Here is a 17,862-nt window from a genome sequence, read left to right on the forward strand (position 1 = left end):
CCTATCTCTATGTGAGGGCCCATCAAATGAACGCTCTGGATCATCCAAACAATGTGGGCCTATACCCAAATCCAAACACTACCAAAAACACAGTGGGCCCACATTATTTGGATGATCCAAAGCGTTCATTTGATGGGCCCTGATATAGATAGGGTGTGCTTAAAAAATCAGCTCCATCGGATCATCCTAACCCTTCAATCTGTAGACCAACTGTCATAAGGGGTCTTTCTTATACAAATTGAAACCACGCTTGTAACTTTTAAACATTAGGGTAAGTTGAATGTGTCAGAAACCACATGGGTTTGAGTGTATTTTTCCCTATAATTTAAGGATAGCATGCACTGAATCAAAACCCTAAGAAGAGAAGACTCAAACTTGGGAAAGAGGAAAAAAAAAAAAAAAACGAAAAATAAGATGACTTTGGTAGAAGGCGCTACAGAATACGATCGGGCAAAAGAAGTGAAGGAATTCGATGATTCCAAGATGGGAGTAAAAGGTCTTGTCGAATCGGGTACGAAAACCATCCCACGTTTCTTTATACACCCGCCGGAAAATCTCACCGGCCTCAAATCACCTCCTCCGACTGCCGGAATCCCTATCATCGATCTCTCCGGCTTAAATTCCCACCGTCGATCAGAAATCGTCGAGCAAATCCGAGAAGCATCCAGCCGTTGGGGCTTCTTCCAAGTTTTTAATCATGGAATCTCCGATTCCGTCCTTGACGAGGCAATCTCAGCCGTTAAAGCCTTCCATGAACAGCCGTTGGATGTGCGGGCCCGGTACTGTGAAATTACTAATTACTTCAAAAGCTTACTCTGTTTAGTTGTGGATTTTTAGGACTGATTGTGAGTTCAAGACTGATTATTGGACTCAAAAATTCAATGCAAATTTGAGTTCAATAATCAGTTCTGAAATGATAATCGGTTCACAAAATCTGTTTTGAACTCACAATCGGTTCTCAAAATCCAAAGGCCATGTTCGTTTTCGATTGTGACACTTATTATAAGCTCCCAAAACTAATATTGGACTCAAAATTATATTTAATTTTGAGTCCAACAATCACTTTAGGACACACAATCGGTTAGCGCATTCTTAAGGCCTTATTCGTTTGAGATTATTACGACTGCTTGTGAGCCCTAAACCTATTATTGAGCTCAAATTACATTTAAATTTGAGTCCAATAATAAGTTTAGAGATGATAATCGGTTGTAATAATCTCAAACGAACAGGGCCTAAACGATTAGGGCCTTAAACGCTCAATTTTGGGTCCAATAATTGGATTGGGGGTGACAATCGGTTTCATAATCTCAAACGAACAGGGCAAAAACACTATTCAAAAGCTTAAGCGCTCTGATACAACGTGAAATAACCAATCACTCCAAAAGCTTAAGCTGTTAGAGATGGTGTTTGTGAAACAACCTGTTGCTCCAAATGCTTAAGCTTTCGAGAAGGTATTATTAAATCTTTTATACTTTAACACTCCCCCTCATGCGTGGCTCCTCTTTCTTTAGGTTGGCCTACACTTGGCACATGTGGCCCCACTTGCTCCTCTTTCTTTAGGTTGGCCTACACGTGGCACATGTGGCCCCACTTTTAGGTTGACCAACGCATGTGAATTTTTTGACATCAAGAAGGGTTGAACTCAGGTGCTCTGATACCATGTGAAATAAACCAGTTGCTCGAAAAGCTTAAGCTGTTCGGGAAGGTCTCTTTTATACTTTAAGAGTGTTATTTAATCATTTATACTTTAACAGGTACTACAGCCGGGAAATGGGAAAAGGATTTTCCTATAACTCGAATTTCGATCTTTTCCGTTCGAAGGCGGCAACTTGGAGGGACACGTTGCAGATGAAAACGGGACCGGAGCCACCAGAGTTGGACCACATTCCGGCGATATGCCGGAGAGAGTTGTGTGGGTGGGATCAGAAGGCCAAGTGGTTGGCTGAGGTGGTGATGGAGCTGTTGTGTGAGGGGTTGGGTGTGGGGCCAGAGAAGTTGAAGGAGCTGACGTGTTTGGAGGGGAGGACAATGGTGGCCCACTATTATCCAGAGTGTCCGCAGCCGGATCTGACGTTGGGACTTGGGTCCCATTCGGATCCTGATGTGTTGACGGTTTTGTTGCAGGATGGAGTGCGAGGGCTGCAGGTAAAGCATGGAGAGGAGTGGGTGGATGTGAAACCGTTGCCTGGGGGTGTCGTTATCAATATCGGAGATCTTCTTCAGGTATGTGTCTTTCCTCTTTTTTTTAGATGTGAATTCGTTATGATTGGGCCAGGTAGGCCAAAAGCTGCATACGTTTGGATAATGTTAAATGGACCCAGAACTGGAGGAATCAAATGAATCGTGGCAGAAGGTTCCAAAGAAAAATTGTCCAAGATGCTCCCAAAGATCTGGACATCCTCCCATCAAGCGATTATGTAACTAACTAGTATTGAGCAGTTTGATCTCTTAGGTTTAGCGTTCCTCTATATCGTGTTTTGGATCTCCCTCTCTCGTGTGTTATGAGTTAGGGATGGCATATTGTGCCCATGAATGTATCATCTTTCTCTTTGTCTAATAAACTGGTAGGGGTCCCCTTCAAACCCCAGCTTACCCATAAAAAAAAAGGTTAATTGCATGATCTGATTGTTGGGAATCTGAGATTATCCAAATGGAGACTTTTTGGGTATTGTTTTCTATCTTTGTAGTTTTCCATTGGGAGTAGGACACGAAGAGAAACTGTATTGAATAGTTTTTCAAAAAAACAAGGGAGTTCTCTCTCTGTCTCTTTTTTCAGGTGATGGATAGATAGATGTGTTGGGTTTAGAAGAAAAACTAAGCATAAAAGGTTATGTGGAAACCTTATGGGAGTTGTAAGATCTTTCAAGGGATAGATAGAGGCATTAGATTTTGAAGAAAAACCAAGTCTAAAATGTTATACTTAAAGGGATAAATAGAGGTGTTAGATTTAGAAGAAAAACTAAGTATAAAAGGTTATACTTATGGGATAGATAATGGTGAAAACCTTATGTGATAGATAGAGGTGTTAGGTTTAGAAGATGCCTTAGGTATAAAAGGTTATGTGAAAACCTTATATGGGTGTTGTTAAGATCTTTCAAGGGAGAGATAAAGAAGAGGATTACAGTTTGTAAATTTAGAGACTAATATCTTGTAATCTTTGTTTATCTATTTCTCATAGTGAAACATTCAGACCATCGCTCGTAAAACATTTGGTTTATCTTTGTTCTTGCTGCTTTCTTATTTCTTTTGCACGTGATCAGATCGGATTAGGCCCGTCAGATTTCTGCAAAGTGATATCAGATCGCAAGATTAGCGGATTGGACATAGGAAGAAAAAGAATCAGATATTTTTAGAGATTCAATCTGTAGAAAGAGTTTGATTGCTGGTGGACTGTTGTTTCTGTTCGCTTTAGAAAGATGGTTTGTAGCTCCGGAACCAATGTCCCAACTAATGGTGGCTGTGTTAGAAGATGATGGAGCAACAACAAATACCATTTCCTTAATGAGACCAGGACACGTCTTCCTTACATCTAACCTTTGTGGATTGGGTGTTGGAGGGGTTGTGACCCTGACCGCGTCCACACCCATGGTTGACCTCATTATTATTCTGGTTTGATGCACTCGAACGTCCTTCTCCACGTCCTCGATGGACCTTCCCTCTGATAGGTGTGTTTGCGAAGGGGATAAGTTGATCCTCAACTGGGTTTTTTCTCAAGCTGAATTTCATGGATGAGAAGATGACCATAGAGGTCATTAAGAGACATTGGTTCGACTCTGGTTGTGAAATTACCAGAGAATTGTAGTATGAACCTAGTCCCACTGAGAGCGTAAGAAATTTCTTCATGTCATGTGTATTCTGGCCCACGGCTTCGAAAGTATCAGTTAGACTTCTCTTTTGAAGATATCATTTTTTGAAAGGATTTCCTTCTTTAGAGAGGAGAGTTGAAATTGAATTTGGATGGCATAAACTCAAGAATGGGGTGTGATGATGCCGAAATCCGCTCTATACGATCTAGTAGTGATAGAGTTATTCCTGTAAGCAACTTGTACTCACAGAAAGATGTTAGTAGTATGATACTTCAATATTTAAGCTAGAAATCGGAATCACAGGTGAATTGAAGGGAAGGAGATGAGACTCAGAAGCATTACCAATGAAGAAAAGGTGGGAGATGATTTGACTGAACCTGGTCTTCCCAAGCTGCCTACATACCCCTTTATTGAGGATCAAGTCTAACGTAGTTCCATTATGAAGTAAGGGTCCCTTTTATAGAGAAATGAGTCCTCAATGATTAAAATGTTGTTGTAGGAGTCTTTCCTAATCGGTTGACTTCCTCGAGAGATAAGTTTATATTTATTTTTAATAGATATCCTATTTCCCTTAACGAGCAAGTTACTATTCAATGAATTTCCTATAGGTAGAAAGTCACCGCCTTAGAGTACATTGCCTCTTTGAGGGGCGGTTTCCTAACTATGAATGTTGCTGTTTATAAGGAAAGGATAAGATTTTATTATCTTTCTCGTAGGTCGGTTTCTATTTACTCGGAGGTGCCACGTGTCGTTCATCAACGGCTAGTGTCAATTTTACCCCCAACATATTGCCCCCAGTTCCTTGAGCCATTTTTGGGTCGAGGAAGTAGCTCGAGGATTCCTTTATTCTGTGGGAAGTTTTATCGGTACCGATGGTGTTATGAACGCACCTTTGCAGGGATCCATCCGATCTTCAATGTTTGGCTGGTTGAAGTGAAAACCGAGTCTCGCAAATGCTATCATTTTTAACTTTATCATTCCTTGTGGTTCATCACCGGGAATCGTCAAATCACTCTTGATATTCGAAATGACGGTGTCTATCATAATGACGTGATGGGAAAGGGTCTCTTCATAATGGACGCCGTTTCTTGAGGCAAATAGTATCGTGTCACGTGGCAAGAGGCGGAAAAGACCCAAAGGACACTTAATGGTACTTAGTTTCCTTTTTTCTTCCCTTTTTTCCAAAAACCCCATGACTGAAAACCAAGATCTGGACCTTTCCACCCCTGGGCTCTTCGAGGCCCACATCGTTGATGTGGATGCCGTACCCGAAGTGGAGGTTGTTATGACGCCCCCGCCGGAGCCACCAGTGGAACCGGCTGCAAAGAGAACCAGGAGGGGCTCCGCCGGAAAAGAGGTGGTGAAGCAAGAAGAGACGAAAGAAGAGACCACTGCGCCTCCTGCTCCCCCACCGCCGGTGGCTAGAAAGAGGCTGAAAAAAGTTGCACCTCCCTCTCCAACACAGTCGGATGCCCAGTGCGAGATGTCCGATTTAAAGGGAATGCGACTGTTTGCTCGCAACTATCAACGTTCAGCTAGGCGGGCCAAGGACCGGAGCATAGCATTCGCCGGCCGGTTCGTGGAACTGGCGCAGGAGGTCTGTAACTTGGAGATGAAGGCGGCTCTGTTGGAGGAGGAGAACGCGGCTCTTCATACCTGGCTCGCGAATCTGACTGGAGAAGTTGGTCCTTCAGAAATTTCTTCCGAGGCTGACCCTACCGAGTAAAATTACTTGGTACCCCGGATTCTGAGAAGGTCAGAATAGTGTTCTTTGCATTTCCCTATCTCTTCATTGGGGAGGGGAGAACATTGTTCTTTGGACTTCTCTTCAAATCCGGGGGAGGCTCCTTTTTGTTGGTCGATATGACGGGTCTCTGGCGATCTCCACCATCTTCTGGGAATTGGCTGATTTTCTTTTGTTTTTAGTATTTTGCTTCTCACAGTTTCGGCCACGAAGCCTCTCATATGTAAGCATTTAAACAGATCAATGAAACAGTCGTCTTTTTGCTGCTTATAATATTTCTATTTTATTTCTGTAACTCAACCATTTTGGTTCATGATGCATACTTACCGAGTCATAGGTCTTCTTGCAATGTAACATTTTAACTTTATTATCCGCATGCTAATCGACTGCCGAGTATGTGAGTCGATTCTTATTAAGATGTAGTTCGCTACCGAGGTTCAATGTTCGCCCATAAGTTACTGTTTATGGAGACTCGGCTGTGGTAATGGCGCGTTGGTATCGAGTTATGGGATTACCTCCCTTAGAATTTTGACAATTATTGCGTTGGAAACTGGTGCCTTTTACTCATAAAGGTAACCGCCATTTTTTTCGGTGCAATGATGGAAGACGTGAGGTGTCACTGCCTAGGGGCGTGACACGTGTTTCCTTTTAGAATGGTAACCCTGATTTTTCCCGCCCAAGGGTTTTACCCCATTTATAAGGCTTTTTTTACCTGTCAATTTCGCTTCAAGGGTGGTGGCAAAGAATAGCGGGACGTTCCTTGCCTCGGAAGGTTCATCTGGTACCTTCGTTCCTACAAAAATCCGTAAGTTTTTCTTCTCTTTTCTCTTGTGTTTCTGCCCTTAAACATGTCTGATTCTTCAGACTCACAAAACCCTTCTAGGAGCGTAGGGCATATGGAGAACTCAGAGTCTCCTCATAAAGTAGATTCAGATGAGAACCTTAGGGATGAGGCCAGCGCTAGTGAGCCACCGGCTTCGGCGAAGTCTTGTAAGAAGAGAAAACCCACTAGGAAGGAGAGGGCCCCAAAATTGTCTAAGAGGGTCAAAACTGATTCGGGGGCCGCCAGTGATGTTTACAAACCTGATGACATTCCTAGGGGTTTGATAATGAGAACACCGATAGGGGAACAACACATTTCCCTAGTTAAAGAGTCGGCTGATTTCTTTGAGGCTATGGGGGATATTGGGGAACCCCATAGACCGGAGGTAGTCGCAACTCAGGTTTGCACCTTGATAGGGAGGAACGTAGATTATATCCGTAGAGAGTACCTCATTCCTGATGATTATTTTATTTGGATACCCAACTCCACCGAATGAGCCTGCGAAAATTCGGTCGCGGGTGAAACGACCTTTTATCTAGAGGCCTTTCGTGGGGGTCTACGATTTCCCGTAGCGGAGGTAATTCCTCAAATCTTCAAGTTTTATGGGATAACTCCCTCTCAAGTCTTTCCGAACAGTTGGAGAAATTTATTGGCCTACTTGGCCAAAAGCAAACTCTTGAATGCCGGTGTATCGGTTGATATCTTCCGTCGGTGTTTTAAACTGGTGGATGATGGAGAATGGTTGACCATCACTCATCGCCGAAACATAATGATTGGGCAAAAACCCCTTCTTCAATCAAAGGGCGGAAGAATGAGTTTCTTTTCGTTCGGCCTCCAATGGGCGCTGGATGGGACTTTCCCTTTGATTGGAGAAAACCCTCAGCCGACAGATTAAGTGTTTTACCGAAGCTAGGAGATATGGGAAATAAGATTTTCAGGTCCATCTCGTCGGGCTTTAAGATTGACACCCGGGAGTTCAAAGACCAAGAAAAGCTAGTAGAATATGGTTTGTGCCGCGAGGTAGTTCTCCCCAGAGTTTCCATCAAGGGGGTCGAATCCTCCAAGAGCGGTAATTCTCGTTTCTGCGTCTTATTCATTCGATTATGCCCCCATTGAAGAATCTAATAATTATATTTCTTTGTACAGGAATGATCAACCTCAGTCGCACTTTACATATCATCTGGTTGATCCAAAGATCTAGGCATCGAGTCCTCCTGTCTAATGGGTCAGACGAGTGCCTCACCCTACTCGACCGGTTTAAATACTTGGTCGGTGGGCATTCACCTTAAGAGGTTAATTGATGTAATGGCATCGAGTCTTCCTGTCTAATGGGTCGAACAAGTACCTTACCCTACTCGATCGACTTATTTGCTCGGTCGGCGGGCATTAACCTTAAGAGGTTAATTGATGTAATTTATATTTTTGAAACATAGGTATGTAAGGGCTTTGTTTCTACCCATTTTTAAAGGTTTGACAAGCATTTTACCTTGTTTATTCAGTTTGCCTATACAATTGGTGGGTACTGAAATTGTTTAATGTTTTCAAGCATGTATAGAAACATATTTAACACATAGAAACATAATAGGAACACTTTTGAAACAAATTTAAACTTTATTTCATTAAGCTAAATTTCTCATTACATCCTTTCAGAAGATCTGTTTCTACTTATTCCTGCATTTGAAAAAAGAAAAAACAAAATAACAAAAACTAATTAAAGGAAAACTTACTGATAGAATTTCCTTAGGTTTTGCATATGCCATGTCCTGAGGATCGGTGCACCATCTAGATTTTCCAATTGGTAGGCTTCTGGGCGTAAGATCCTTATAACTCTGTAAGGCCGCTCCCATGAGGGGGCAAGTTTTTCGGCATTCCTCGGGTCTGAAACATCTGCCCAACGGAGTACCAAGTCTGCTTCTTTAAGAGCTCTTTCTTTCATCCGATAGTTATAATACCGACGACCCTCTGCTGGTATGCGGCGACTCTGATCCGAGCTTTTTCCCTGGTCTCCTCTACGAGGTCCAAACTGCTCCTCATGAGTTCGTTGTTCATATGTTCATTATAGCACTTGACCCTCGGAGAAGGGATGGCTATCTCAACTGGAATAATTGCTTCGACACCGAATGCTAGGTCGAATGGGGATTCACCTGTTGCGGTACGTGGAGTAGTTCGGTAGGCCTATAGGACATTCGATAACTCTGACGCCCAAGTGTTTTTGGCTTCTTCAACTCTCTTTTTAAAGCTCTGAAGGAGAATTCGGTTGGTTACCTCGACTTGTCCATTTGCTGGTGGATGTTCGACCGAAGTAAATCTTTGTTTGATCATGAGTCTTTCGCAAAAATTCCTGAATTGTTCACTAGCGAACTGTGGTCCATTGTCGGTGTAGATCAGGGTCCACAGTCGGTGACCAACACCATTGGTATTCCATATCTGCATATGATGTCGTGGTAGAAAAAAGGTTTTTGTTGCCTTAGAGGTGGCCTTTTTTACTGCTTTGGCCTCTACCCCTTTGGTGAAATAGTCTATCGCGACATATAGCATCGTATGTCCGCCGACTGATCATGGAAAGGGACCTAATAGATCCATTCCCCACATCACAAAGGGGATTGGGCTGGAGATAGGGGAGTATTGGGCTGCTGGCTGGCGAAGTACCGATGAAAACTTTTGGCACTATTCACACTTCTTGACATAGTTCTGGGCATCTTCCAGTATGGTCGACCAAAAGAATCCTTGGCGAAGGATCTTATGAGCTAGCACCCTGCCCCCCAAGTGATCTCCACATATGCCTTCATGTACCTCAGCCATTGCTCGATCGGCGTCTGTGGGTCGGAGAAACTTTAATAGTAGCCAAGAAAATGATCGTTTATAGAGCACTTCACCTTTCAGGATGTAAAGGGCGGATTTGGCAGTAATTCTCCTTGCTTCCTCTCGGTCTTCTGGCAAGGTACCGTCTTTGAGATACTGTATTATAGGGTCCATCCAGCTGGGTTCATGATCAATATGAGTAACTTCTTCTCTCTATGCTAGGACGGGAGAGAACCTCAGTATACACGTTCCCCCAGTTAGTGGTTTCCGAGGAGGCCATTTTGGATAGGGCATCGGTTCTTGCATTAAGGGTTCTAGAAATTTGCACAATCTCAAATTCTTTGAAAAGGGAGATTTTTCCTCTCACCTTTTTTAGGTATTTAAGCATCCTTCGATCTTGTCTCATAGAGTCCATTAATATGTCCAACAATGAGTTGTGAATCACTATGGGCTTTTAGTCGGTCGGCTTCCAATTCAAGGGCTAATGCTAGTCCGGCTAGGAGTGCCTCATACTCGGCCTCGTTGTTGGAAGCATCGAAGTCAAGTTTCAAAGCATATTCCACTATAAATTTATGGGGTCCGGCCAAGACTAATCCTGCTCCTCTTCCGCCTGCATTGGCTGATCCATCGACAAACAACATCCATGTATATTGTTTTTCTTGTTCATCTTTTATCTCCTCCTGCCCCCCCCCCCCCCCCGCCCCCAAGTCTTTGGTCGGAGCCGTGCATTCTACCACAAAGTCGGCAAGTACTTGCGACTTAATTGTGGGGCGATGTCACACTTGTATGTCAAATTCGCCAAGCTCTACGGCCCAATTGATTAATTGTCCTGAAGTGTCAGGTTTTTGAAGGATTTTGCGCAATTGTTGGTTGATAAGAACAACTACGGTGTGGGCTTGAAAGTATGGACGTAATTTTCTGGCGGTAACGACTACCGCAAATGCAAACTTTTTTATGTTCTGATACCTTGTTTCGGCGTCATGTAGTACTCGGTTGACATAATATATGGGGTGCTCCATCCTTTGCTCTTGCCTGAAAAGTACGGCGCTAACAGCTAGATAGAGGTATAACTCTTCATTCGATAGCTCATCAACACCGGAGGAGACTGGAGGTAATGTTTGAGTTTGTCAAATGCTTCCTGGCATTCGTTCGTCCATTGAAAAATTTTCATGTTTCTCAGTATCTTGAAGAATGGAAGGCACTTCTTGGCGGATTTGGACATGAATCGACTCAAAGCCGCTATCCTTCCCGTGAGTCGTTGTACTTCGTTCACGATTTTTGGTGGTGTCATATCGAGGATGGCTTGGATTTTCTCAGGATTAGCTTCTATGCCTCGTTGACTGACCATGAATCCGAAGAACTTCCCAGAAGTTACCCCAAAGGCGCACTTTGAGGGGTTGAGCTTCATCTGATATTTTCGTGATACCACGAAAGCTTCCTGAAGGTCGATAACATGGTTCATGCTTTTCATGCTTTTAACAAGCATATCGTTAACATATACTTCCATGTTTCGACCGATTTGTGGGGCGAAAATTTTATTCACCAACCGCTGATACGTGGCTCCCGCGTTCTTAAGGCTGAAAGGCAAGACCTTATAACAAAATAGTTCTTGTTCTGTGACAAATGATGTTTTGGGGATATCAGGGGGTACATACGTATCTGGTTATATCCAGAGAAAGCATCCATAAAGCTGAGCATCTCGTGGCCAGATGTAGCGTCTATCAGCATATCGATCCGAGGGAGGGCGTAGTGGTCTTTTGGACAGGCTTTGTTTAAGTCAGTAAAATCCACGCATATCCGCCACTTCCCGCTCGCCTTTTTTACCATTACTCAATTGGCGAGCCAGTCTGGATAATTTATTTTCCAGATGAACCCGGCTTGTAGGAGTTTATCAACTTCCTCTTTTATAGCTTTCTGTCGCTCTGGAGCGAAATTCCGTTTCTTTTGTTTAACGGGTCTATGAGAGGGGTCGGCACTGAGTCGATGGACGGGAACGTCTGTCGAGATACCTGGCATATCTAAAGCAGACCATGCAAAAACATCTGCATTAGCTTTCAAAAAATTGACCAGGTTAATTCGGATCTTACCGGTGAGGAGTGAGCCGATCTGGACCATTCTTTCATCGTCTTCCCCGAGCAACGGTATCTGGGTCAGCTCTTCTACCGGTTCTCCGCGCCGCGTCTAGTAATTATCTGGTCGTGGATCGGTACCGGCTATTTGAAGGGATTCCTTCGCCTTTTTCACTACTTTAGTATAATCCGCATAATAGTTCCTGGCTCTTTCCTTATCTCCTTTCACTTCTCCAACTCCTGCTTTTGTCGGGAATTTGATTTTGAGATGAGGTGTGGAGACGACCGCTTCAAGCTTGTTTAGAGCCGGACGCCCTATGATGGCAGTATAGGTGCAGGGCACTTTAACAACCAGGAAAGTCTGCATGATGGTTTTCTGGCGGGGTTCTGTACCGAACGTAACACGAAGGTCTATCCTTCCCTCAATACAAATCGATCCGCCGGAGAATCCGTAGATCGACCATTCTACTGGCGTGAGTCTATCCAATCCTAAGTGCATCTCTTTAAAAGCGTTGTAATGTAAAATATTGACAGAGCTACCGCTGTTTATCATTACCTTACTTACATTGAAATTGGCAATAATAAGGCGGACAACGATCACATCGTCATGAGGGAGGTGGACGTCGTCGTAGTCTTTTTCAGAAAAGACTATCTGTTCCTCATTATTGGTCGAATCCGATCATAACTTCTCTGCTGGAGCCTCTACCGCATGGATTTGGGCCACATAAGCCTTTTGCCCGGAAATTGTTGGTCCTCCTGAGGCCAATCCTCCAGCGATTACATCGATATTCCCCACAATCCTTAATGAAGCGTCGGTCCTTATGTCCGGGAGTTGTCTAACTCAGAAATCTGTCTGGTTTGATCAGTCCCGACGGTCGATTGGGCTGGATTAGAAGGATCGGGCGTCTTTGGAACCTCAGATTTATGAGAAGGTTCATTATTCTTCAGTTTCAACAAGTATTTATCGACACGCCCGAGCCCCACCAACCTTTCGATTTCGTTCTTCAGATTATAACATTCATCTAGATTATAACAATCATCTGTTGTATGACCATGGTCACCTTGAAAATGGCAATATTTGCTAGTATTACGCTTTTGACCAGTAGCTTTCATCTTCCGTGGCCATTGGAGATCTTCCTTTCCTCGGATTTCATAAAGGACGTTTGCCACGGAAGTATTTAAAGGAGTGTAGTTGTATCTTTCGAACTGTTGCGATGGAGCTCGGCTGCCAGATTGTGACTGTCGAGTATCGGATCGAGAAGGTTTAGCCTGACCATTATTCGACCGAGCCTCCTCCTTCCTCTTTTCCGGGGCTTTCGCTACCTCTAATTCTCTCTCCATTGCGAAGGACTCTTCATTGTTGACATATTTGTCTGCTACCGCCATCAGTTCCTGGAGATCTCGGGGAGGGTCAATATTCAGGGCTACCTTGAGATCCCTGTCGTGGACAACCGATTTCATCGTTGCGGACAACGATCGCATCGTCATGAGGGAGGTGGACGTCGTCGTAGTCTTTTTCAGAAAAGACTACCTGTTCCTCAGTATTGGTCGAATCCGATCATAACTTCTTTGCTGGAGCCTCTACCGCATGGATTTGGGCGGCATAAGCCTTTTGCCCGGAAATTGTTGGTCCTCCTGAGGCCAATCCTCCAACGATTACATCGATATTCCCCACAATCCTGAATGAAGCGTCGGTCCTTATGTCCGGGAGTTGTCTAACTCGGAAATCTGTCTGGTTTGGTCAGTCTCGGCGGTCGATTGGGCTGGATTAGAAGGATCGGGCGTCTTTGGAACCTCAGATTTATGGGAAGGTTCATTATTCTTCGGTTTCAACAAGTATTTATCGACACGCCGGAGCCCCACCAACCTTTCGATTTTGTTCTTCAGATTATAACAATCATCTGTTGTATGACCATGGTCGCCTTGAAAATGGCAATATTTGCTAGTATTACGCTTTCGACCAGTAGCTTTCATCTTCCGTGGCCATTGGAGATCTTCCTTTCCTCGGATTTCATAAAGGACGTTTGCCACGGATGTATTTAAAGGAGTGTAGTTGTATCTTTCGAACTGTTGCGATGGAGCTCGGCTGCCAGATTGTGACTGTCGAGTATCGGATCGAGAAGGTTTAGCCTGACCATTATTCGACCGAGCCTCCTTCCTCTTTTCCGGGGCTTTCGCTAGCTCTAATTCTCTCTCCATTGCGAAGGACTCTTCATTGTTGACATATTTGTCTGCTACCGCCATCAGTTCCTGGAGATCTCGGGGAGGATCGATATTCAGGGCTACCTTGAGATCCTTGTCGTGGACAGCCGATTTCATCGTTGCTCTAACCATTTCATGGTTGGGGTCTTTGATCTGTGATAATTCAGCCCTAAACCGACCTATAAAAGATCGTAAGGTTTCCTCATTTCCTTGACGAAGAGCGAGGAGCGCGTCGGCAGGTTTTTTCTGTGGCCGACTATTGGCGAAGTAGTTTTTTACAAATTCCCTACCTAGCTCTCGAAAAGAGGATATAGAGTTAGGTTTAAGGCGGCCATACCAACTATTTGCTCCCCTTTTTAAGTATGACGAAAAAGCGCGTTACATAACTATGTCGTTAGCACCTTTGAATTCCATCGCCTTTGATAGCCTTGCAGGTATTCCAATGGATCTGACGTACCATCATAGAGTTCAAGCCTCGGTAAATCGAAATTTGGTATTAATTGGGCTTGTGCTATGGCTTCGATAAATGGTGATTGTATTTCATTCTCCCATTCAGTTAGGAGATCTGGCTCATAAGGTTTCTTAATATGACATTGCATCTCTCGGACTTGTCGTTGAAGTTCGCCAAGGAGTCCTGAATCAGGGGTATTAAATCCATCTCTAAAATTTTGATGCGGGTTATCTTACCCTTGATTCAGGTTTCTCGCGCTATTAGCTCCTTGAGGGACATTGTTGTTCTGGGTCAGAATTGGCCTAAAAGTCAATTCCGGTGCTCGTCGATCGTTCGCCTCCCCGTTTCCATGATTCGGCCTGGGACTAGTAATCGAAGGAGAAGGTCGGTGATTTACTGGCCTTCGACTGCGAGGGTTTCTGCCCTCAGGCGATTCGTCTTCTTCTTCCTCTAAATGCGGATTCCGCACTTCCGCGATTAGTGGAGGAATATTGACGTTTTGAACTATCGGTGGGGGGTGATAAACATCTCAATATTTCCTGAAGGGCGATCGAAACGTTCCCCACTTGCGATGCAAGTTGGTTGAACATGGTCATAGTGACTGGAGTAGTATCGTCGTTATTAGGCGTTTCCTCCGGAACTTGATTCTCGGGGATTGTAGCATGTGCTTGACTCGTGGTCATTACTCCTTCTCGCCCTGTGGGTTAGTTGCGACGGATTTCGAAGTTTTTGATCTCGAATTCGTCATGGTGGTGCCACGGATGGCGCTAATCTGATGATGCCGAAATCCGCTCTATACGATCTAGTAGTGATAGAGTTATTCCTGTGAGTAACTTGTACTCACAGAAAGATGTTAGTAGTACCGGAATTATGATACTTCAATATTTAGGCTAGAAATCGGAATCACACATGAATTGAAGGGAAGGAGATGGAATTCAAAAGCATTACCAACGAAGAAGAGGTGGTAGATGATTTGACTGAACCTGGTCTTCCCAAGCCGCCTACGTACCCCTTTATTGAGGATCAAGTCTAACGTAGTTCCATTATGAAGTAAGGGTCCATTTTTATAGAGAAAGGAGTCCTCAATGATTAGAATGTTGCTGTTTTAGGAGTCTTTCCTAATTGGTTGACTTCCCCGGGAGATAAGTTTATATCTATTTTTAATAGATATCCTATTTTCCTTAATGAGCAAGTTATTATTCAATGAACTTCCTATAGGTAGAAAGTCACCACCTTAGAGTACATTGCCTCTTTGAGGGGCGGTTTCCTAACTATGAACGTTGCAATTTATAAGGAAAGGATAAGATTTTATTATCTTTCCCGTAGGTCGGTTTCTATTTACTCGGAGGTGCCACATGTCGTTCATGAACGGCTAGTGTCGATATTACCCCCAACAGGGTGAAAACATACTTTCTAGTGTTTTCCATACCTCTTTGGCAGTTGATAAACCGACAATCTGAGCCAATACTCCTTCAGTGAGTGAAGAAAACAAACAATTGAACAGTTTTCTTGTTTATACCAAACAAGATAATAAGGATTCAAGTGGATGGATTGGGATCAGATCCATTCGGAGAAACAAATGATATGATGTGAGGGGAGGTATAGGTGCCATTGACAGACCTCTCGATATTATAGCCGTGCAAGATTTCGAGCAAATGTGGCCGCCAAAGGAAGTAATTATCTTGGTTCAGTTTGATATAAGGAGATGGCAATGCGACAGTTGAGGATGCTAAGGGAAGACAGAGATGATGGGCTGAGACGATGATACAGTTGGAGCACCAGAAACCGAGGGTGTGGAGAAAAAAACTGACATGACTCATTCTGTTCGGATACCATAAAACAACACGCACAGCAGAGATAGATCAAAGACTCTCACACTTGAATGGTTCATGTGTAGAGCTTGTATACCTTTATATTACTATTCAGATGACTACAAATATGAAAACATGTGATATAACTTGTAGATTAGGCGAATGATAAGGACAACTAAGTTAAGGTCTTTATTTGTTGCTCTGATACCATGGTAAAATCAGAAGATTTTTATTAATCTCAGTTGATTATAATTAGTCCGATTGAGTGTGTTTATAGAACACCCGAAGGGATAAAGATAGCAGAGATTAACATAATCAGGAATGTTATGAGGATGGAAATCTTAACTTTAGTTGCTAATCTATTGAAAACTACCTAATCTACCACACATCCAATCCAATGGTCAGATCTATTAAGATCTGATATTCTCTAACAAAATTCTCCTTACTAAATTTCTATATATGTTTTCCTGAGTTGCTTATCTTCTTTAACTCTTGTCACCTTTCAGATAATTTCTAATGACGAGTACAAGAGCGCAGAGCATCGGGTGTTGGCCAATCCTTCTCATGATCCACGAATCTCAATTGCCATTTTCTTCAACCCAAGCATAAGGGGGGACTTCGATTTCTTTGGACCTCTTCCGGAGCTGCTTTCGCCAGAAAAGCCAGCTATATACCGGAATTTTACTGTTACAGAGTTCATGAGAAAGCTTTTCAGTAGGGAGCTGGGTGGCAATACTCTGATAAATGACTTCAAATTGTAAGAGATGCTAAAGTCAAGAGCATGATAGATCAAGGAAAGTTTACAAACATTATCTTTTATTTTCTCTATTGAAGAAATTATGAAGTAAATAGATCTCATTCTGTTGATATGGTACTTACATGGTCCTCAATCTATGAAGAATTAAGCTGGCGTTTTCAGTGTAAAATTTGCAGTGAAAGAGGTAGCCCCCACTTGAACTTGTGCTCTTTAATGTATTTCCCAAAGAAAAAAGAGCACACTTTACTAAGCAAGAGCTCATATATGAGAATATGAGATTATAAACTTCGAATCTAATAGAACTTGTATCCATCACTTCACACTCCCTCATATCTATTTGGGATCATCTTTCTTTTTTTAAGTTGACATATTTCATTAATATTAAGATAGCAGATGGACCAGTAGTCCTAAGCAGCATTACAAAATATTAAAGTGGACTGGGTCGACATGCCGACCCCAGTCCAAAGGATAAGCAAAATGTTGATATGGTTTATATATAGCCATATATTACAGAAAGACTATTTTCTATCATTTTTCATTCCACACAGTATGTGCACACCCTTATGTGAAAGGCCACCACTTACTACCAGCCAAACAATCTAGAGAACGCCTCATCTTACAATTATGGAGGATTAAATGATATTGCCCCCTTTGAACTCAACGCATCCAAAATTCTGATGCCCTGGAAAGACCCAGCTACAATATCCAGACAGAACAAAGCGAGAGAACGAATCCCTCAAACTCCAGCAATGGAAAGTGAGTTCTGGATTTGTAACCCATGAATCAGCAAGCTACTAGTCAAAGTGTCCAGGGGAATGAAATCTACAAATTGTAATTCTGAGGATTAAACCTTTAGGTAGCATAGCTTCTCCACCAACCAGTGAAACCAACCTTCAATTAACTTAGAACCCAATCCTTCGGACTAAACCATCTTTCTGGTATTTGCCTACACCTAACCTTCCCAATTCTTCCCTATTTTCCAATCCTATTTACACTTTTTCTACTCCTTTTCTCTATTTGGGATCATCTTGAATTCTTAATCCTTCTTTTACTGTTCTTAAAACCTTTCCTGGTAACAGACTTAAATACATTTGAATCTATATCCAGTTTAGTTTGCTTTCATGTACTCCCTTGTCTTAATAATGACACTCGTTTCTTCGATTTACACTTTTCTAATAACTGATACATTTCCTAGAAAGCCATAAACATCCAAATAGACATGTAGACTCAGTTGTTGGAGTGTCATTATCAAACAAGCCAGATACCACTTACCCTTGCCTTTTGGCTTCGAAGGTTCAAGCAAACTTTTGAATAAAATGTTTAGGGTGAAATTAGGGCCCGTTTGGATACCTCATATTTTGTACTTGGAATTGAGTTTTGAATACAAAATGAATAGA

The 17,862-nt window shown here is 42.9% G+C and overlaps 1 protein-coding gene across 1 annotated transcript; it reads left to right on the top strand.

The window, feature by feature from the left end:
• The first annotated feature begins 283 nt into the window (after positions 1-283).
• On the top strand, positions 284-16,618 carry LOC143863541 (1-aminocyclopropane-1-carboxylate oxidase homolog 4-like). The gene is made up of 3 exons (XM_077374239.1): positions 284-779; positions 1,755-2,223; positions 16,215-16,618. The coding sequence occupies exons 1-3, from the start codon at positions 415-417 to the stop codon at positions 16,467-16,469; spliced, it is 1,089 nt and encodes a 362-aa protein (XP_077230354.1). The 5' UTR covers positions 284-414; the 3' UTR covers positions 16,470-16,618.
• Positions 16,619-17,862: the final 1,244 nt, after the last annotated feature.

This window comes from Tasmannia lanceolata, unplaced genomic scaffold (assembly GCF_043159265.1).
Source record: "Tasmannia lanceolata isolate RefF3 unplaced genomic scaffold, GAP_Taslan_0.1 ptg000044l, whole genome shotgun sequence".
In the NCBI taxonomy this organism is placed as follows: Eukaryota; Viridiplantae; Streptophyta; class Magnoliopsida; order Canellales; family Winteraceae; genus Tasmannia; species Tasmannia lanceolata.